Source organism: Hipposideros armiger, unplaced genomic scaffold (assembly GCF_001890085.2).
Source record: "Hipposideros armiger isolate ML-2016 unplaced genomic scaffold, ASM189008v1 scaffold_51, whole genome shotgun sequence".
In the NCBI taxonomy this organism is placed as follows: domain Eukaryota; kingdom Metazoa; phylum Chordata; class Mammalia; order Chiroptera; family Hipposideridae; genus Hipposideros; species Hipposideros armiger.
The window spans coordinates 4,917,848-4,940,059 of record NW_017731401.1 but is presented as its reverse complement, the minus strand read 5'-3'; the positions used below and the strand labels follow the sequence as shown (position 1 = coordinate 4,940,059).

At 37.1% G+C, this 22,212-nt stretch overlaps 1 protein-coding gene and 1 pseudogene across 1 annotated transcript in view; one reads left to right on the top strand and one right to left on the bottom strand.

Moving 5' to 3' along the window:
• Positions 1-6,788: 6,788 nt before the first annotated feature.
• The window catches only part of YEATS4 (YEATS domain containing 4), a 22,453-nt gene continuing 7,029 nt past the window's right edge, over positions 6,789-22,212 (bottom strand). Inside the window, exons 5-7 of the mRNA XM_019640512.1 lie at positions 18,910-19,002; positions 18,727-18,814; positions 6,789-7,444 (exon numbers count right to left, since the gene is read on the bottom strand). Of these exons, the coding sequence (XP_019496057.1) occupies positions 7,275-7,444; positions 18,727-18,814; positions 18,910-19,002 (351 nt within the window). The 3' untranslated portion in view covers positions 6,789-7,274. The remainder of the gene's footprint in view (positions 7,445-18,726; positions 18,815-18,909; positions 19,003-22,212) is intronic.
• Positions 15,098-16,506, top strand: LOC109381657 (V-type proton ATPase subunit D-like; annotated as a pseudogene).

The window sequence follows — 22,212 nt, the reverse complement described above, 5'->3', positions numbered from 1 at the left end:
TGGCCCTGGAGCCATATCTGGCCCTCTGCCTGTTTTTGTATGGCCTGTGAACTAAGGACTATTTTTTTTTTTAAAGACAAAAACATTTTTCAATGTTTGAAAAAAAATCAAATGAAAGAAAATATTTTGTGATGGGAAAATTATACGACACTCGAATTTCAGTCTCACTAAATATATACATGACACACAGGGCTCATTTGTTTAGATGTGGTTGCTTTCATGCTACAATAGCAGAGCTGAGTAGCAGTGACAGAGAAGGGTAGCCCGCAATGCCTAAAGTATTTACTGTTTGTCTCATTTCAGAAAACATTTGCAGACATCTACCCGAGAAGATTGAACAGGGCAGTCCTGGGACTTTAGGTTGCTCTTAGAGATATAAAAATAGCTTTGTTCTGGTCACCAAACCTCAGTACGAACATAAATGTGTCAAATCTCCTAAAGTCTTAAGTATAGAAACAACCCCAGTATAAGTAAAGCCACATGAATGTCCCCATTTAGACCAAATCCAGGGAATTTTCACCTTTGGCTTATTTGTACTTATTTATGACATAGTGAGGCACAGCTGGGCAAGAGTCTGTGCCTAGCACTGGGACAGGCCAGAGTAGATGGAGGGGAAGCCAAGACCTCAACTAGACTTGTGCCTCGGTGTGGAATAGAGGCAGTGCAGGCACTGGAAGTTAAGTAGCAGAGAACAATGAAATGCCAGCTACCATTTATTGAGCACTTCATGTATGCTAGGCATACCAAGTGCTTTACGTACAATTATCAAGATACACAAAACTAACCTCCCACCACTCTTCCACCAAGAGTGCAAAGTCTGAAGGATGGCAATACGAATATAGGGTTAACATCATAGTTTCACAGCTGGACTTGGGAGATTATGGATTCCAGGTTCCCCTTTTCAGGTGAGTGAACTACAACACAAAAGAGAGGCAAGTGAGTTGCTATGGTAGCTCAGAGGAAGGTGAGCTTGCCTTGGAATAGGGAAAGGGAAATTTGGGCCTGGAAGGAAGGAGATAGGGGGTTGTGAGAGATGGGAGAGTGTAGGTTACATTTAAGGAACAGCATGAAGATTCTACTGGTTGAATTGGAAGGTGTGTACAAACTAAGTTTTTAACTTACACATTTATTTTCAATTTGCCATGAAAGGTCTTCCAATGATGGCCAACGGGGGGAGGGGGGGGGTCTTCTTAGGTTCAATTACACACTGACTCACAACTTTACTGTAGACCACACTTGGATACTCCCTTTGGTATAGCACAGTAACCACAGATACCATCAGGGTGTGGGCCAGTGCTCCCAGGAGTCCTTGCGGCAGTCCATTGAGAAAGGCAGCTTGGAGTCAAGGAGCGAAGGTATCTATTGGGTGAGCATGGAAGCTGCCTTGGCTCACAGGCCTCACTCCCTACAGGAGCTGATGTCTCTTGTAACAACTTCATAAGTATAGCTTCCAAGGTTTCTGTGAGACACGCCAGTTACGAGGGTCACAGCACTCAGGGAAGTCTAAAGATGTGACTTCCTGCCAGGGATTGATAGTTCTCTCACAACAGAAGCAGCTTACCAAACAGGGGTCATCTCTCCCTTGTGCAGTGTTGCCTAGCAACATGGTTGACACACCATCCTTATCAAGGTGCCTTGAGAAACAGCTAGGTAGCTAGTTAAGGGTCAAATTTTCATGCAGAAAGGGAAAAGGTTTTGTTAACCCTTTACCTATCTTCCCCAACGAACACTCCATTTTCAGTGTTTTCCTCACAAGTAACTTCTGTTAATAACTTTTCTAAGAATTTACATTAAATTGTATATTGATAAGCACTTAGTTTATAGCCTATCTTTCACTATCACAAACAAGCAAGCAACATCCTTATGTACATATGAGAGTGTTTCTTAGCAGTGCAATTATTTGATTAAATGATAGTTCAATTTAAAATTCTGATAAATAATATTAAGTTGCTATTCATCTTAATGCACATCAACAATGTATGAGTACAAATTCCCCTTCACTCTGTGACACTGTATTAGAAATCTTTAAATTTTGTCACTGTAATGAATGAGAAAAGGTCTTGTATTAATTTGCATTTCTCTGATTACTAGGAAGTTCACATATCATATCAAATGTTTATTAACCATTTGTATTTTTTCTTTTGTGAATTACTTAATCGTACTTTTTGCCCATTTTTCTATTGAGTTGACTTTTTTTATTGATTTGTGGGTGTTAAAGAGAAACACCACAGGCCCCAAATGGCATCACTCATACTAAAGCTCATGACCTAACTGCAGTTTCTACCTTCACCAGAAATGTAATCAATCAACCAGTCTGGAATTTTCTGGTCAACACCAATGAGGTAATCTGCAAGTGAGCCCTCTCCGTTTTCCCTCCTCCATAGCAAAAAGAGACAATCCTCATGACAAAAATCTTGCCTTTCTCTTCTTCCCAAAAGATGTCCTGGTCTAAAAAGAATTCATTCTTTATGTTAATAGCTCCCTTGCCCACTCTTCTTCCTATAAAAACTTTCCATTTGGTACAACCCCTCTGAGTGCCCTTCTAGTTGCTAGATGGCATGATGTCTGATTCACGAATTGTTTAATAAAGCCAATCAGATCTTCAAATTTATTCGGTTGAATTCTCTTCTTTAACAGGAGTTACATATCTACAGTTGTATTCTGTGTAATGACGTTTCAGTCAATGACAGACTGCATACCACAGTGGTCCCTTAAGAATATAATGGAACTGAAAAATTCCTCTTGCCTGGTGATAGCATAGCTGTTGTACTGTGGTAGCATTATGCACGTGACTGTGGTGATGCTGGAGTAAACAAACCTACTTCGCTGACAATCATATAAAAGTATAGCAATACAATTATGCACAGCACATAATACTTGATGATAATAAATGACTGTTACTGGTTAATGTATTTACTATATTATACTTTTTAATCATTTTATAGTGTACTTTTTCTACTTAAAAAAAAAAAAAAGGTTCGCTGTAAAGTATGCTGTTATGCCCACAGCAGCCTCAGACATCTTGTGTAACTTTTCTGTGTTTTGGTACACAAATACGTGGCATTGTGTTATAACTGTATACAGTACAGTAACATGCTGTACAGGCTTGTAGCCTAGCAGCAATACGCTGTACCATACAGCCTAGGTGTGTGGTAGGCTATATCAGGGGTCGGCAAACTTTTGAGGTGGAAGAGCCACCAGGGGTCAGCAAACTGAGGCTCACGAGCCACATGCAGCTCTTTGGGTACGTACATGTGGCTCTGAAGTAAAATGGAAAATAAAAATAAAAGTATCATATTTTCATTTATAAAATTTTTAAAGGATATTAGTCACATAATGATGATTATGTAAAAATACATTTATGGCTCTCGAATAATTTTTAAATTGTTGTGAGGGACAGGATTGGCTCTTCCAGGGATCAGCAAACTTCTGAGATGGAACGTACCCAAAGAGCCACATGTGGCTCACGAGCCGCAGTTTGCCGACCCCTGGGCTATACCATCTAGGTTTGCGTAAGTGCACTCTGTGATGTTCACACAATGACAACATGACCTAATGACACATTTCTCAGACGGTATTCCTGTTAAGCGGTACATGACAGTATTTTAAAGCGAACCTCAGGAGATATAAACTCATTCAACTTGAGATCCAGAACTTTATGATTTCTGGGTTTCCCAATGTACTTTAAAAGTTGTTTCCAAGGGCGGCCAGTAAACTCAGTTGGTTAGAGTGCAGTGCTCATAACACCAAAGTTGCCGGTTCAATCCCCGCATGGGCCACTGAGCTGCACCCTCCACAGCTAGATTGACTTGGAGCTGATGGATCCTGGAAAAACACACTGCTCTCCAATTAAAAAACAAAAAAGTTCTTTCCAACTCCAAAAAAGTATTTACTCATGTTTTTTCTAGCTGTATCTCATTTTCTTTGGTTTCAATCTCAAGAGTTTAAAGTCTATTACTATTAAAGAAAAACAAAACTGGAGACATTGGGGGTAATGTTAAGGAATAGGTACCTGGAATGTCTTCTATAAAAGATTTCAAGTATCTATTCCTTAATATTCCGTCCAGGATTTAAAATTAATAAGAATTTTCTTATATATAACTAATGGCTAGCAAGAGTCTTATGTCAATGTTTTGCATTCATGCCATCTGATGTTCATGTTTGATGTAGCCTTAAATTATTCCAATTAATTAGATTTGAGAAGTATTTAGGCATAAGCTAACACCTTGAACATGAAAATTAAGTATTATTTAGGCAGAAAGGCTGTAGATTCTTAGTCTGAGTCACACTGCTAGCTGACTCAACAGCTAGCTACAGTCCTTTAATCTCCCATCTGTAAAATACGGATAGCAGCACTACCTACCTACCACACTGTTTAGAAAAAATGGGACTTATACTTTGATGTTCTTTAAAGAAGTGAGCTGCCTAATTAGCTGAGTTTCCTTTAATTGTTCTTAGTCTTTATCTCAAAAGTAATTAATCCTTGGTAAATAAATATTATCTTCCATTTGTACAAGAATGGGGAAACAGCAATCAAGACCCTGTAGAATATTTTTAAAGTTTTTAAAATTCTAAACAAAATCTGCCCCTTAAATGTTTTTAAAATTTTTTTGAGATAAAATACACCTAGTATTAAAACCATTTTTTAAATGTACAATTCAGTGCTTTTAGTACAGTCACAAGATTGTGCAATCACTACCACTAATTCCAGAGCATTTAATCACCTCAAATGGAAATCCCCTTCTCCCCATCCCCTGGCAACAAGTAATCAGCTTCCTGTTTTTATGAATTTGCCTATTCTAGGCATTTCAAATACATAAAATAATACAGTATGTGGCTTTTGTGTCTGGCTTCTTTCACTTAACATACGAGTATGTTTTCAAGGTTCATTCATGTTGTAGCAGAATTGTACTTATTTCCTTCTTCTGGTTGAATAACAACATTCCATTGCATAGATATACTACATTTTATTTATTCATTCATCAGTTGGTGGATATTTGGGTAGTGTCCTTTTCCGCTATTATGCGTTTAAGTCTGCCACTAACATTCATGTACAAGTTCTTGTGTAAACATGTTTTCATTTCTCTTGAGTACACACCTAGAAGTGGAATTGCTGGGTCATTAAGGTAACTAAGCTTAGCTTTTTGAGGAACTGCCAAACTATTTTTCCAAGTAGCTGTACCATTTTACATTCCCGCTAGCAATGTAGGAGGGTTCCAATTTCTCCACATCCTCACCAACTTATGTTTTGTTTCCTTCAAAATTATAGGCATCCTACTGACTATGAAGTGGTTATCTTGCGTTCTGATTTGCATTTTCCTAATGACTAATCACATTGAACATCTTCTCGTGCTTATTGGCCATTTGTATTTCTTTGGAGAAATGTTTATTCTATTCTGTGCCCATTTTAAACTTGGGTTGACTTTTTTATTCTTGAGTTATGAGAGTTCTCTGCATACTCATGGGAGAGCCTACTTAGATCAAAGCCAACAAAGAAATAAGAGCTGTCAGAGGGCAAGATTGAGCCATGATGATCTTTTTTGAACTCTTGTATTCATCCATGCATAAAGTCACTTATCTCCAAGAACTTTAGTTCTATGAACCAATACATTCTTAGGGGCTAAGCTGACTAGAATATGGAAGGATATCTATCTCCCATGCCAGGGTTCCTCAAGTAGAATGAGACTCTTCCCCCGTTATGTTTTTCTGATCCATCCCCAGGCCCAACCCTATAGTACAGGCCGAATAAAGAGGTAAAATACATCTGAATGATGCTTGGCACAATTAGAAGTGCTACCTCCAACCCCAAGAGGGCCCCTGGCAGAAACTTCAGACCACAGGGACCTTTGCACAACCTCCCAAAGGTTTATAAATGCCACAACTTAAAAAATAAAGCAACAAAGTAAAAAGGAACCAATTTCACCAGGGAGAAAAATTGTCTTAAAAGTGCTACAGTGGCTAGTTAGGACTCTGCAGAGAATACAGAATCCCTGCAATTAAGCATAGGCATGGGTGCCATTTTTAAAAATTTTATTTATTTTTCAGTTATAGTTGACATTCAGTATTATATAGTTTCAGGTGTAAGTAAGCATAGTGGTTAGACATTTATGTAACTTACAAAGTGATCCCTCCAATAAGTCTTACACCCATCTGACACCATATATACGAGCATAGTTATTACATTGACTATATTCCCTAAGCTGTAGTTCACACCCCCACAACTATTTTGTAACTACCAATTTGTACTTAATCCCTTCACCTTTTTCACCCAGTCCCTAACCCCTCCCCCCATCTGGCAACCATCAGTTTGTTCTCCGTATGTGAATTTGTTTTGTTCATTTGTTTTTAGATTCCACATATAAGTGAGATCATATGGTAAATTTGTCCTTCTCTGACTTATTTCACTTAGCATGATACCCTCTAGGGCCATCTGTGCTGTTGCAGCAAGGTTGCCATTTTGAGGAGCTTTGTAACTTACGTGGATTTGAACAGGAGAGGCTGAGGAGGCAAAGGTAGAGAAATTAGAGGTAGTACATGAAGGTGATGTACAGCTGCTTTCTATGTGTCTTTGGAACATGCATGAGGGATTCAACTTTTCTATATGAAAACTAATGACACTGTGGTAGTTAGGCAGAACAAGACTTAAGCTATATCTTTGCCATCAAAGAGCTTCTGTATGCTACAATGGTGCCACAATAAGAGATATGTGGTCACAATAGTATGGCTATACATTAATCATGAGAGCTCCAGGTGCTTCAAAGAGAAAGAAACACATCATGACACAGAAACAGGATCAGTAAACTACATTTATTGAGTGTTTACTGGGTACTGGGCACATCAGATACAAAAGAATCAGGATTGAGGGCAGATAAGAACTTAAGAAATGAAATATACACATTAATTTTACCACTAATTCTAACTAGCAGGAAATTAGAAACTTGTACAAGTTATACTTTATAATGAATTTCTGATGCCTGTCAAAAGGATAAGCTATACATACAACGCAATAAAAAAATGTTTAATTGTGCTTAACATCATAGAATTACCCTAAAATGGGTTGATAAAATGCCTATACAGCATTTATTCTTATTATATACATACATTTCACAGAAAAGGTTGCTTGAAAAGTACAAATGCTTTGACCACATTGCTGAGAAATCTATGGTCAACAATGATACATGCAGCCCCTCTAAAAAACAGCATCTGCAGTCCATTTCTCCTTCAAAGTCCACCTTATTTTCAGTTTAGCTTCCTATCAAGTTCTCTTCAGAACTTTATATTTCTTTTGTCTGGTCATCTTCTTCGAGCTTCCTAATTTCATTTTTTAAACAATTTATAGTTTCACGACTTGCTTTTAATCTCTCCTTAAGCTCTGCAATTTCAAAGCTTGTTTTTTTTTTCGCAGCTTCCAATTTTTCTCTGGTTTTCACTTCAAGTTCTGCAACTAAAGAAAACATATACTTTTATTGAATTATTTCATTTTTCTTACATAACTAAGATATGTCATAGAGTAATAAATGAGGCATTTCCTGAGGTCAATGTTTCCATGATGAAATGTGGACAACTTAAGATACACAACATTAAACACAGGGAGTGTGGGTAAGAAAGTCTGAACTCCCAAGAAGAGGATCTCAGGTGTTTTCTGTAACTAAGAATGAAATCCTGGCCAGTAGTTAAAATTTTAAGACATAATATCCTTGTTTTTCTCCACATACATATTAATTTGGAAATAAGGGGACATATAATCCAAGTGATGACATCCAGCTAATAAGAACACTAAATGTATAGTGTTGTTAAATATACGTACAGGTAAAACTTACATAAACAGAATCACACTGGTAAACGAACCCATATCTTTTTTCAAAAAAGATAGCAGTAACTGTCTAGGTTTGAATTGCAGCTCTACTATTTATTAGCTGTACCACTCCGAGTAACTTCTTTATTATCTCTATGCTCATTTCCTCTTCTCTAAAATGGGGATTATAATAGCAAACACCTCATAATATTATTTGTTGAGGAGGTTTTAAATGAATTCATGTATATATGAGTCTAGAATACTATCTGGCACATAAAAAAGCCATATTAACTACTATTAAAACAGAGGAACATTAAATGGCATTTAAAACATTCTAGCTGGCTACATAAAAAATTACTAAAGAAAATATCACTATTGCAAAATAAGCTATATCTATTTAAATATTCCACTTGGATAATGTAGCATTATGTTTTACAAAGAAAAATGCCAACTTTCATCCAACGTTTCCATCTTGTGGACATTTCAGGTTATTGCTGCTGCTGACTAGTAAAGCACAGTTGTACCTTTGCTAATATAAGATGATCCCTAATTGGAAGCAGCATGGTTTGGTGAAAAAAACCCAAAATCCCCTGAAATCAGAATGATGAGTTCAAATACACCCTCAGCCCCTTATTAGCTAAATGCTGATATCTCTAAGTCTCCCTCAATCTCGTCCTCCTACATGATATGGTTAAAACCTTGTATTTCTCAGAGGATTTATGAGGATTAAGCAATACAGTTGGCCCTCCATATCCACAGGTTCTGCATCCATAGATGGAAAATACTGGGGGGAAAATCTTATGTTGTTGCTAATGTGTACTATGCAATTAGGCATATGATGATTGCATGTACAGACTTTTTTTCTTGTCATTAAGGCCTAAACAATACAGTATAACAACTATTTACATAGCATTTACATTGTAATAGGTGTTATAAGTAATCTAGAGATGATTTAAAGTGTACAGGAGGATGTGCATAGGTTACATGCAAATACTATGCCACTTTATATAAGTAACTTGAGAATCAGCAGATCATGGTATCTGCAGGGTGTCCTTGGACCAATGCCCCATGGATCCAAGGGAAGGCTGTATGTATACATAAAATATCTAGCATGTTAAAAACATGCAACAATGTTTCCTTATTTTGCTCATTGCTGATCACTTTTTTCTTTGATACATTTTATAGCACAGGTAAATATTTATATTGCCAAAATCATACATATTTTCTTTGTAATTTATTTCATTGCTTTTATTTGTAAAATTATTTTCACCTTTATCAAAAAAAATTTGTACCTTTTGACCCCCTTACCCATTTTGTCTATCCCCCACCCCCTGGCAACCACCAATCTGTTCTCTTTATCGATGAGCTTTCTTGTTTTTGGTTTTTTAATTCCACATATAAGTAAGCTCATACGGTATTTGTCTTTCCCTATCTGATTTATTTCACCTAGCATAATCCCTTAAGGCCTACAGATGTTGTCGCAAGCAGCAAAATTTCACTTTTTTTTTTTTTACAGCTGAATAGTATTCCATTGTATCTATAGATACCATATCTTCTCTATCCATTTATCCGTCAATGGACACTTAAGCTGTCCCTTTATCTTGGCTACTGTAAATAATGCTGCAATGAACATGGGGGCACATACATCTTTTCAAATTAAGTGTTTTCATTCTCTTTGGGTAAATACTCAGAAGTAGAATTGCTGAATCATACGGTAGTTCATACGGTAGTTCTATTTTTTAGTTTTGAGAAACCTCTATATGGTTTTCTATAGTGAATGCATCAATTTATAATCCCATCAATGTTGCAAGAGGGTTCCCTTTTTTCCTCAACCTCAAGAACACTTGTTTGTTGACTTTTTGATGATAGCCATTCTGACAGGTGTGAGGTGATTTCTCATTGTGATTTTGATTTGCATTTCCCCGATGACTGATGTTGAGCATCTTTTCATATGTCTACTGGCCATGTGTATGTCTTCTTTGGAAAAATGTCTATTCAGATCTTCTGTCCAGTTTTTGTTTGCGTTTTTTTTTTTGCTATTGAGTTGTATGAGTTATTTATCTATTTTGGATATTAACCTCTTATCAGATATATGATTTGCAACTACTAATTTCTCCCATTCAGTAGGTTGCCTTTTCATTTTGTTGATGGTTTCCTCTGCTGTGTAGATGCTTTTCAGTTATTGGCTACTAGCTTTTCTTATTGATGTATAGGAAGGAGCTCTTTATAAATTAAAGAAACTAGTCATTTATAATGCAATATTTTTTCATGAATTGAAACAAAGTCTTTAGATTTTGTTGACAATGCTTTTCACTTGCAGAAATTTTTATTCCTTCTTCCATCTCTCTCCACATCAACTAAAAAACATATACTGAGTGAAAGGCACTTTGTTAGATGCTGGGGTACAGAGGCATGAGATAGACAAGACAGACAAATGCAGTACAGTGTCATGAGATAATCATAGGGAGGCATGGGAGCAGACTGGATTCATACCAAGGGAAAAGGGTATGTGTGTATCAAGAAAGGTTTCTTGACAGTAGTAAAATCCGAACTAAGTTTTAAAGAATGAGAAAGGAACTAGGTAGTTGAAATAGACACAGCAGGCCTTGGAAATAGCACATGTACATGTGAGAAATAACATGGAGTCCTATGACTGAAACAGTTTTAAATCTAGTCAGGAAGACTGATTTAACTCATTTGTCAGAAGGACAGCATTCACTGTAGATATGGATTCTTGTTGTTTGATTTAGTTACACTTTATTTTTTGTCTTTTCTTATGTATATTCCATATATATATATATATGCATTCCATTATGTATATATACCACATCTTTATCCAATCATCTATCGAAGGACACTTTGGTTGTTTCCATTTCTTGGCCACTGTGAATAATGCTGCAATGAACATAGGGTACACATACGAGTATCTTTATGAATATTTTCAAAATTTTCAAGTAGATGCCCAAAAGAGGGATTGCTGGGTCGTATGGTTGCTCTCTTCTTAATTCTTTGAGGAACCTCCATACTCTTTTCCATAGTGCCTGCACCAATTTACATTCCCATCAGCAGTGTATGAGGGTTCCTTTTTCTCCAAAACCTCTCCAACACTTGTTATTACTTGTCTTGTAGTTACACTTTATTTTTGACAAATCGTCAGATTTCAAAGGGCACAATACATTTGGAAGAAGACCTAGTTAATTAGCAACAAGATCCTGGGGGAAAACATTTTAAAACTTTGTTTAGCTTGTCCTGGTTTTCTGCTTTCTATACATTAAACGTTTATATATATATATATATATATATATATATATATATATATATATATATATATATATATATGTNTGTATGTATATATGTATATGTATATATATACATATATATATAAAGTATTTGTTTTAAATTTCCAAATGAAGCCTCAACCTAGAGAAAATCTATCCAAAGAAGAATAATTATTTTTGCAGAGCCAATATAACTTACTAGTTTGAAGTACAGACCGCAAGGCTTTAACACAGAGATATAACAGCTTATTGGTTAAGAGTACAACTATGGATTTAAATCCTGGCTCTGATTTGTGACAAGTTATCAACTCTATGCTCCAGGGTCTTTACTTACAAAATAGGACTAATAGTACTTTCCTCCTACGGTTATTATGGTATTCAATAAGTTAAGAAATGTAAAGTGCTGTCTAGTACACAGTAAGCTCTCATTAAGTGTTCACTATTTTAACTATTCCTTGTAAAAGCAATTATTACTATTAAAAGCTAGATCATTAGTGCTTAAATTTTCATGGGTTTACTAGCATAAATATCTTTACAAACTTTTAATATGCTTCATAATGAGTAACTTCTATCCTGAATACTACTCAATCTAAAAATATTACTAAGTTTTTTACAGCCTAAATTCTGAGGGCTGCCTGGGATATAGTCCTGGCTCTACCACTATTTAGTTCTGTTAACATGGGCAAGTTATTATACTTAACTGCCCCAGGCCTCAGTTTCCTTTTCTAAATGGATTATCTAATAAAGTTATAGATTTAAATTTTATAAATGTACAGATTTAGAATACAAACAGTAAGCACTCAATAAATGTGATATCTTATTATTACCAAATATTGAGTATAATGCCCCCAAATTGGTAAAAGTATAACATATCTTTTTTTAGGCCTTTGATTAATATTCCTAAATTGCTTTCCTAAAAGGCTAAGGCAATTTACACCCATACAAACAATTGATGAGAATGCACTGTTTACCACATCCTTACTAGGTACAAGTATTAAAGATTCCTTTTGCTAATTTAATACAAATATGGGCACCCAATGTTTGGTTTGCATTTTTACAATTACTAGCAGAGCCAAATATTTTCCCATTTTATTTACTAGTGATCTCTTCATTCATCTGTCTGTCTTTTGTCCATTTATCAATTGAAGTTTAAAATTTTTCTATTTTATTTGTTCATTTTAGTTTTTAAGATATTCATCCTTTGCCATATTTTCTGCAAATTTATTTTTTCTTTGCCCTAAAGTTAAATATTTTTTACAACGAAAATAATTTTATGGTTGGGGGTCACCACAACATGAGGAACTGTATTAAGGGGTCGCGGCATTAGGAAGGTTGAGAACTGCTGGTCTAGACCCCATACCCTGCTTCTGCCATCACTGCAAGTTCCAAGGCAGAGGTATCCATAGCACCTGTCTCCAACTTCTCTCATTTCATCCTCTCTTAATCCATTTCAACTATCTCCTGTCCTTACTATTCTAACTGCTCCTGTTAAGGTCATAAAAGACCTCTACCTTGCTATATATAGCCCATTTCTTGGCCCTCATCTGACTTGACCTATCAACTTATAGAACTTATAGAACTTATAATTACTTTCTTGGTATTTTCTGCACTTGGCTTTAGAACATTATAAACACCTATTTTTTTCTTTCTCCATACTCACTGTTTTTTCTTAATTTCCTTTGCTAGTCATCTCCTTAATCTCTAAATGTTGCATTGCTCACGGCTCAGTCCTTGGGCCTCTTTTCTATCGGGCTGTAGGAAAAGTCATGATGCATTTTTGCAATGAAAAACATAGAAAAAATACGTCATGACTTTTCCGACAACCCAATATCTTCACTCACTCCTTTGATGATACCATTGGGCTCACAATTTATAAATCCATCTATATAGTAACTTCCAAATTTTTATCTTCAGCCTAGATCTCTCATTGAAGACTTTTGGGTGCAATTCTCTTCTCAATATCACCACTTAAATATCTTACAAGCATCCCACATTCAACATGACCAAAATTGTACTCCTAATCTTTCCCCAAAAGCCCGCCTTTCCCAGACTTACCCCTCTCTATAAAAAAAAGCAATGATAATTTTTGTTGTTCCTCAGGCCCAAAACCTTGAGTCAATCTTTGTTCATCTCCTTCTCTGACATCTTATTATTCAAACCATCTGCAAATCCTACTGATCCTATCCCTCAAAATAGATCCAGCTCTGACCCCTTCTCACCACTTCCATTGAGATCACTCTGGTACCACCCAGCATTCTGTCACATCTAGATTATTGGAACAGCCTCTCTGTTTCTTCCCTTTCTGCTTTACAGTCTACACAGCAGCCAGGGTAATTGATCTTTTTAAAATGTTTGTCTTGGGCCGGCCGAGTGGCGTGATGGTTAAGAGCTGGCTTGGGACGCCAGAGAGTCCCAGATCGGATCCCACATATGAGGGCCAGTGACACTGCCCTCTACAGCTAAGATGCTGAACAACAGCTCAACCTGGAGCTGGGCTGCTATGAGTCGCTGGCGACCGCATAGGCTGCAGCCCCTGTGGCAGTGGGTTGCCATGGGCTACCATGTGTAGCCAGCAGCCAGCGTGAGCGGCCAGCAGCCGCAGTGAGCGGCCGTCCAGAAGAAGCCGGCGACTGATCTGCCTCGCCTGGAAAGAGCGCAATGATGGTGCCAACTTGGGCCAGTGAAGCAATGTCCTCCACAACTAGACTGAAGAACAAAAGGACAGCAAATTGTCTGTTCCCCTTCCCCCAATTCCCCAGCACTGTTCCCATCCCAATTCCCCAATAAAAATCTTGAAAAAAAAAGTTTGTCTTATACTTTCAGTCTTCTGCTCAAAACTCACAAATGACTTCACATGCCCTTTAGTTTAATTTAAAGCGCCCAGTTACTCACACGTCCCTATATGATCCAGTCCCCTGTAAACTTCTCTGACCTCATTTCCCACTGCTTGTCCCCTTGTGTACACTGGCCTCCTTGCTGCTCCTCAGATGTGCCAGGCACACTCTTACCTCAGGGCTTCTGCCCTTGCTGCTCCCTCTACAGATTATCATTCTTCCCTCAGATAGCCCCAACGCTCACTTCCTCACTCCTTTAGGTATTTGCTCAAATGCTACAACCTCAGGAAGCGTTCTCTGACCTGATATTTAAAACTCCAACTATCTGCTCGCACCAAAGGTGTTCCCTCCCCTGCTTTGTTTTTCTCCATGCTTCCTAATCACGACCTCACACGTGTTGTTCTATTTATTTAAAGTCTGTCTTCCTCCCACTAGAATGTAAGTTCCATGAGAGCAGGGCTTTTTGTCTGGGTTGGACACTGCTCTATCCTCAGAACCTATAACAATGCCTGGCATATAACTGGTGCTCAATATATATTGTAGGCAAATAAATAAAAGATCATTTTATTGAATAGCTGAATGAATGGTGACATAAATGTTAGCACAGGGATGGCAAATAGGTTTCATCTTGAGTGCCAAGTGCACATGATGGATAGTAGGTGCATGGAGAGATGTGTAGTGTATTCTGAGGCCATGCCAGCTTAGAGGGAAAATATAAGGTGACTGATTATCAATGTGGCATTCTGGTATTCTCCACCTTAGTATTAATCTGAAACTATGTAAAATGATATAGGTTGAAAAAAAAAGAGATAAACTAGTTCACAGCACACAAAAGTATGATTATGTTCTGCAAGGTTCTTTACGCAGATTTGTTAGCAAAGACTAGTAAAAGAGAAAATGGCTGAGTGACAGGTTAAGCAAGATTAATGAAAAGCTATGCTTAAATGTAATTAGGGAATAAAAGACAAACAGTATTTCAGAGACTGTGAGAGGCTGTCATATTTTTAAAAGTAGGCCGACTTTAGGAACAATTTAAAATATCACTCTTACTTGTTCTGTGGTAATACATATCTTATTTTTTAATTCCTAAAAAATTTAGCTATATATAGCATTAGAAAAAAAAAACTTCACAGTTACTAACCATACAATCCTTTCACCATTACAGAACACATTATTTTTCAGGATTAATTATGAACTCATGGACAACCCCTGACTTCGGTGGAGAAAGGCACTGTGGCTGGGTCTGTTGCAGTCACGATTGCCTGGCCAGGGACCGGAGCCAAAGAGTCATCATCAGAACGATGGGCAAAGATTGAACTGAAATATTTCCTTTGTGAATAGCACACAGACCATCATGAAGGCTCGACTAAAAGGGGCACAGACAGCCAAAACCTCCTGAAGAAAAAATCTGGTGCCTTAACTCTTTGATTTCAATAGATCTAAAGATCACAGAGACTTAAATGTTAATGGGTAAAGTGATGAGAGAAGCTGCCTTTTAACTTGCTGAGGCCAAGTTCACACAGGGGACTTCAGCACCACAGTTATCCAAAATGTAAACAAAGCCGAAGTGAAGATTCAGCGAAGAAAGATAATGCAGCAGGTGTTACTTTGCCAGTATTGGAACATTACCATGAATGAAGGAGGTGACAGTTGGGAACTGATCGGTTTAGCCAGAGGTGGGGAACAACTGGTGGAACTAGCCTCGCTGCAGACTTCCTCTGCGACTTTGGATGAAGCTATTAAGATAACCAACGGAAAAAAACCAAATATCCAGGAAAAGAGCATAATGCTTTTAGTAAAAGGAAAAAAAAAAAAGACAACCAACGGGCTTGTAAATGCCACTGAAGATGTCATCATTCCCTGTATTGAACGTACCCTTGCTTATATCACCACAGAGCTGAATACGAAAGAGTGAGAAGAGTTCTGTTGGGTTGTTGGCAAAGTCATGACGTATTTTTTCTGGTTTTTTGTTGCAAAAATGCGTCATGACTTTTCCAACAACCCAATAGGTTAAAGAAAATACACAAGAAAAAGATTCTCAAGGAAAAGTCTGAGGAGTTGGAGCAACAGAAGGGAACTGGAGAGGCGATGGAGCCTGCGAATATTCAGGCTAAAGAGAAGGATAAGGATCTTCTGTTTGATTAATCTTTTCTCCTCTGGTTCTTTCAGAGGCCCTGACATGGCACCATTTTAGTTTACAGGTTTGGTATGTGTAGCTGTTTGGTTTTGGCCTAAGAATTTCATTGGTTATAAAATTTCCCTGGATAGCTATTTATGGGATGACCTTAGCAGAACCATAATTTCAGCAACCATTTATCACAGATGTGATTTATAGAACCTGCCCAGGAACTTGCACAATTTGCAAAAGTGTCACCCTATTTCATTTACATCTGTGTTACAAGTGATCGGCTTACCAAGCATATTAGGAAACTCCCCTTAGGAAACAGCAATGATCTCAAGGCAACCACTGCTGGCGTACCTTTCCACCTGCCCACTCACACACCTGGGTGCTGTTGTATGAGATTGTTGCAGCCATCCCAGCCATCCCCTATGTGGTACTTCTCTCCTCAGGCTCTATGAAAACCTTCACTTATTTTTCGTTGCATGACAGGTCTCTGTCTATCATGAGAGCAGTTTGCCAATTTAAATGTGATTATGGTATAAATAGTAAAATGATTAAAAAGTGAGCTCATTTTTTTAAACTAATATCCATGCTTGTTTATTATAATTGCACACATACACACTACTTTAGCATATTTAACCACTTAAAAATTGATATTACAATAAAGTACACCATTATACCATTTCAACATAACTGTTAATGGCCAGCCAAGCGGCTCAGTTGATTAAGAGCTCGCTCAAGGGTTTGAGCTCTGAGCAACAGCGGTTCGAGTTCAGCCCGAGTTGAGCTGCCGCTGAGCTGCCAACAGGTGGCAGGATGGCTCAGCTAAAAAAAAAAAAATTAAAAAAAAAAAAACTGTTAAAACAAAATTAAAATGTATGTTTGTTAGGCAATTTGGAAAACAAACATCAGCCAAAATAAAAAAGTAACAATCTAGCCACCAATCAATCATATTATTAGTATTTAGAAATAGCTGCTGTTAAATGTGTTTATTTAGATATTTTCTTCAAGTTTGCACATTTCAGTCTTTTTCCTTCTGTTCCAAATCTTCATTTTAAGTTCCCAGTTTACATCCTTCTGCACTAAATTCTGTCCTTTCAGTACCACTGTTTTCTAATTGAGATTAATTTAATGAAAATATGTTGAAATTCTAAAGACAAAATATACTTTGTTGTACTTGTTATTTTATTAATTTATCTATCAGTAAAAATGGGTACAAATTAATAGATCTTATGAATATGAGTAAATTAACATAAACATAGTTAAAATATATATCTTCATACTTATTTTTATTTCATTTTCTCATACTTGCTTTGGCAGCACACATACTAAAATATTTCATTTTCTTATCTATTTTTACTTTTTTGTTTCTTTTTTGTTTTTATTATTAGTTTCAGGTGTACAAAACAATACAACAGTTATCCTTTTCACCCCTCACAAAGTGACAACCCCCACCTCAGGAAGCCTACTGAATGGGAGAAGATATTTGTCAATGATATATCTGATAAGGCGTTAATATTCAAAATTTATAAAACACTCATTAAACTCAACACCAAAAAAACAAACAACCTAATTAAAAAATAGGCAGAGGGTATGAAGAGACATTTATCTAAAGAGGACATACAGATGGCCAACAGGCATATGAAAAAATGTTCAACCTCACTGATGATTAGGGAAATGTAAATAAAAACCACAATGAGATACCACTTTACCCCAGTCAGAATGGCTATCATCAATAAACCAACAAACAAGTGCTGGCGAGGTTGTCGGGAAAAAGGAACCTGGTGCACTGTTGGTGGGACTGCAGATTAATGCAGCTACTATGGAAATCAGTATGGAGGTATCTCAAAAAACTGGAAATGAAACTACCTTATGACCCAGCAATTCTATTTATCCAGAAAAACCCAAGACACTAATTTGAAAAAATGCACCCCTATGTCCATTGCAGTGCTATTTACAATAGCCAAGACTTGGAAACAACCATCGGTACACAACTGGATTAAGAAACTGTGGTACATTTACACAATGGAGTATTGCTCAGCTATAAAGAAGGAAATCATACCATGTGTAACGATATGGACGGACCTAGAGAACATTATGCTATGTGAAATAAGTCAGTCAGAGAAAGACAAATACCCAATGATCTCACTTATATGTGGAATCTAAAAAACTGAATAAATGAGTACTGTAAACAGAAATAGTCTCAGAGACACAGAGGAAACACTGATGATTGCTAGATGGGACCGGGGTAGGGATGAGGGAGAAGGGGAAGGGATGGGACAACATAAATTGGTAACTACAATATGACCTCAGGGATAGAAAAGGCAGCTTGGGGAATATAATCAATAATGTTGTAAATAGTTTTTAGGGGGCCAGATGGTCTCATGTCGTGTTAGGGAGACCACTTCATGGGTGGTGTAGAGGCCTGACCACTGCACTGTACATCTGAAGCGGCCTTTGAATAATATTATATGTCAACTATAATTTAATACATATATAGTCATGAGATGTGGAGTATAGCGTGGGAATGGAGCAGGAAAAAGTGAGTAGTTCTTTCAAAAAAAAAAAAAACAATTAAGGAACCAGAACCTGTATCTGTGTCTATAGCGGGCATTCCCACACGGTGAAGAATAAATTAAAAGGTATTTTGTGTTTCATAAAAAAATAAAATAAAAATTATGAACTCATGTCACTTACATTCTGTTTCATGCTTATAGGCTCCTAATGTTAGCTGACGAGATGTTGTTAATAACTGTTGCATCATTGCTGTTGGGTCTTGAAATATCTAATGGGATAGATAATGGGAATGAAAAAAAAGCCCAATATCCTTGAAGTTCTATAATTTAAAATGTTTTTAAAACTCTCATTATAAAATCTTACCATTTCATCATAGAACTCTGAAACCACTGTCTTTTTTCCCAGCATTGCATTGGTGTCTGATTGAAACAGTTTTAATAAATGATATAGGGTTACCTGTGAAATAAAAACAGACATCATGTTTGTGCCATAGTCACTGTGAGACATTGTCATTTCTATAACTGAATGAAAGACTAGAATTAGTAAAGATATCAAACTCAGGATCTTGTTTCAATTACAACTTACTGTAGCAAATCACCCAAACTCTCTGTATTTTTATTTTCCTGTTAGGTATTACCATCCATCCACACCTACTATACATGGATGTGTTGAAGAGGCTAAGGAAGGATCTGTTACAAAGCATTTCTAGAGAGTGACTATACATAAAAATAACGTAAGATACAAGTATGGAAATTAAACTGGGCAATAATTGAGACATAAATTCTTTTACTTATACAAGTGAAATTAGATTAATTGTGACAGTTATTCTGTGAAAATTAAAGTTTACACATTTGCTGTGTGGGGGAAAAAATATGATATTTTCAAAAGGAATGACTAATACTAAAATACTCAGCAAGGGAAAGATAATTTCTTTGGTGATCTATAAGATTATTACATAAGTAACAAACAAAAGGTCAGTGATAATTCACTTTGGCAAGAGCAACATGTCTTCAAAATACTTAAAAACAGGCATAGAAAGACATCAAAGGAAAAGTTTTGCAGCACAATATGTGACTACTTGAGCAAAATAAAATCGAGCTGGCAAAACATCAGAGTTCATGTTGAAGTTGCAGAGGCCTCAAAGAAGTTTCCAAAACTTAGCTAAAATCATTATAAGGAGCATGCATCAATCATATGCCATATTTAAAGCAGGTAATTTGACAAATTTCTGGAATAGACAGAAAGCAGGTGAGACTACATGGATGGATAAACCATAACAGGGAAATCCACAACCTGAAAACATATGGAAGAGAGAAGTGTATCAGAGGTGGGAGCCACCACTCCCTGGAAAGCCCCAGCGAGGTTCCCAGCTCCAAGTTGACAGGTGTAGAAATCGAGAATGCTGTGGGGTAGCTGGGCCTGTTAACCTTCCTTTCTTCTCCCTTCACTCGTTGGCAAGAGTATACCCTCCTGTGGAACCTAGAATTTTTCACCCAAACAGTCAAGTATGAAGTGCAAAATACAGATATTTTCAGATAGCAATGGCTCTGAAAGTATTTCTCAGGCATCCTTTCTGAAGAAATTCCTCCAGCAAAATGTAAAAAGAAACTTGAAAGAAAAAGTCATTTGTCATCATTAGAAGTTGACAGGCACTATCTAAATCTGAAAACTTCAAACTTAGGGATTTAAATAATAGAGATGCGCGTGAGTAATTTCTAGAGGACCTGAAAACAGTAATAGGTTTTCCTGGGGAAAGGGCCAGAGATGGGGGAAAAGAAGATGGGTTGAATTGTGTCCCCACAAAAGATATGCTGAAGTCCTAACGCTCTACCTGTGAATGTGACCCTACTTGGAAATAGGATCTTTGCAGATGTGATCAGGTTAAAATGAAGTCTTTAGGGTGGGCTCTAATCCAGTATGTCTAGTGTCCTTATAAGAAGAAACAGGAGACAGGGAGGGAGAGAAGGCCACGTGACAATGGAGGCAGAGACTGAAGTTATGCTGCCACAAGCAAAGGAACACCCAGGGCTACCAGGATCTAGATGAGGCAAGAAAGGATCCTCCCCTAGAGGCTCTGAAGAGAGCATGGCCAACATCTTGATTTTGGGCTTCTAGTTTCCAGAACCGTGAGAATAAATTTCTGTTGTCTTTAGCCACTCAATTTGTGGTACTTTATTATGGCAGCCATTGGAAACTAATATAAAAGGTTTGTACTTTTTATTTTTAAAAACTTTTAAAACCATGTGTATGTCTGACTTTTATAATTTCAGGAAAACTTAAAACTACATCATAAAACTGTCATTCCCTAAATTTATTATTTAGACTCCCAGAGGCATTCATTCATTCAGATATAGGCAATGAAAAATTTTGAGACAGATATCTCCAATTTTGAGCAGTGTTTGAAGATTCTTAAAGCAATGAAAATGCCTATACTTTCCACAGAGATATTTCTGGGCATAAAATTCCAATTTTAGCATTTTTCTTTTTGAAACAACTATTCCTTTTTCAATGGCTTGACCTATAATAGGTTACTGAATAACAAGTAAATCATAAGGTACCTGTGTCTTTTATATTTTAAATAATTACCTTCATATGACTTATTTTCTGCAAGAGCAACTATTGAAAAAATACAATGGTTTCGTTATACTAAAAAAAACACTACAACAGTTTTAGAGAAATAAAATTCAAGCTGATGTAGATCTACATGAAAACCTCTTCAATAAATTAATCACTGCAGAAGTGCAAAAGATCATATTACCTTCCTTTTCCAAGAGTGGACTTTGAAAACTATCTCATAATGAGGTTACATGATATAAAGATTTCTTTCTGAGTTGTATTTCCAATTTGGGGCGAGGATTCAGGTAAGGCTGTACATTCTCAAAATAAAAATGAAGTCAAAGCAATCATACGAAGTTAAAAAGAGCTTCTGCTCTAGTAATATTACTGATTTCTCGTTCTCCCTCTTTCTCAGTATCTGAAGTCTGTGCTCTATTTTCCCTACAGGCTGTTTTCATTAAGGATAGGGGCAGTGTTTCATCTTTGTATCAAGACATTTGACCAATATCTTGCAAATTATGGATATTTAATAATTTCTTGCCAAAGAGAATATAATCTTTGTAAGAATATTCTAGAAGGATAACAAGAATGGTAGAAGATCTGGAAACCTATCACATGGAAAATATTTAAATGAGCTACATATGGTTATTCAGGAGAAAAGAAAACTAACGTATGAAGTTATCAATAAAATGTTCAAGGAAGCTTAAAATAGAGCTTTCTTAAAACTAGAACTACCCCAAACCTGAACAGGATGTTTCACTTAATGATAGAAGTCCATATTCTCGATGTTGGGCCAGCCGAGTGGCACGTTGATTAAGAGTTGGCTTGGGACGCCAGCTCTGAGAAGCAGGATCCCTGTTTGGATCCCATATAGAGGGTCAGTGACGCTGTGCCCTCTACAGCTAAGATGGTGAACAACAGCTAGACCTGGAGCTGGGCTGCCATGAGTCACCGGCAACAGTGTAGGCTGAAGCCCCTGCTGCAGTGGGCTGCCATAAGCTACCGTGAGCAGCCAGCAGCCGCCGTGAGCAGCCGTCCAGAAGCCAGCGACTGATCTGCCTCACCTGGGAAGAGCGCAATGATGGTGCCAACTTGGGCCAGTGAGGCAGC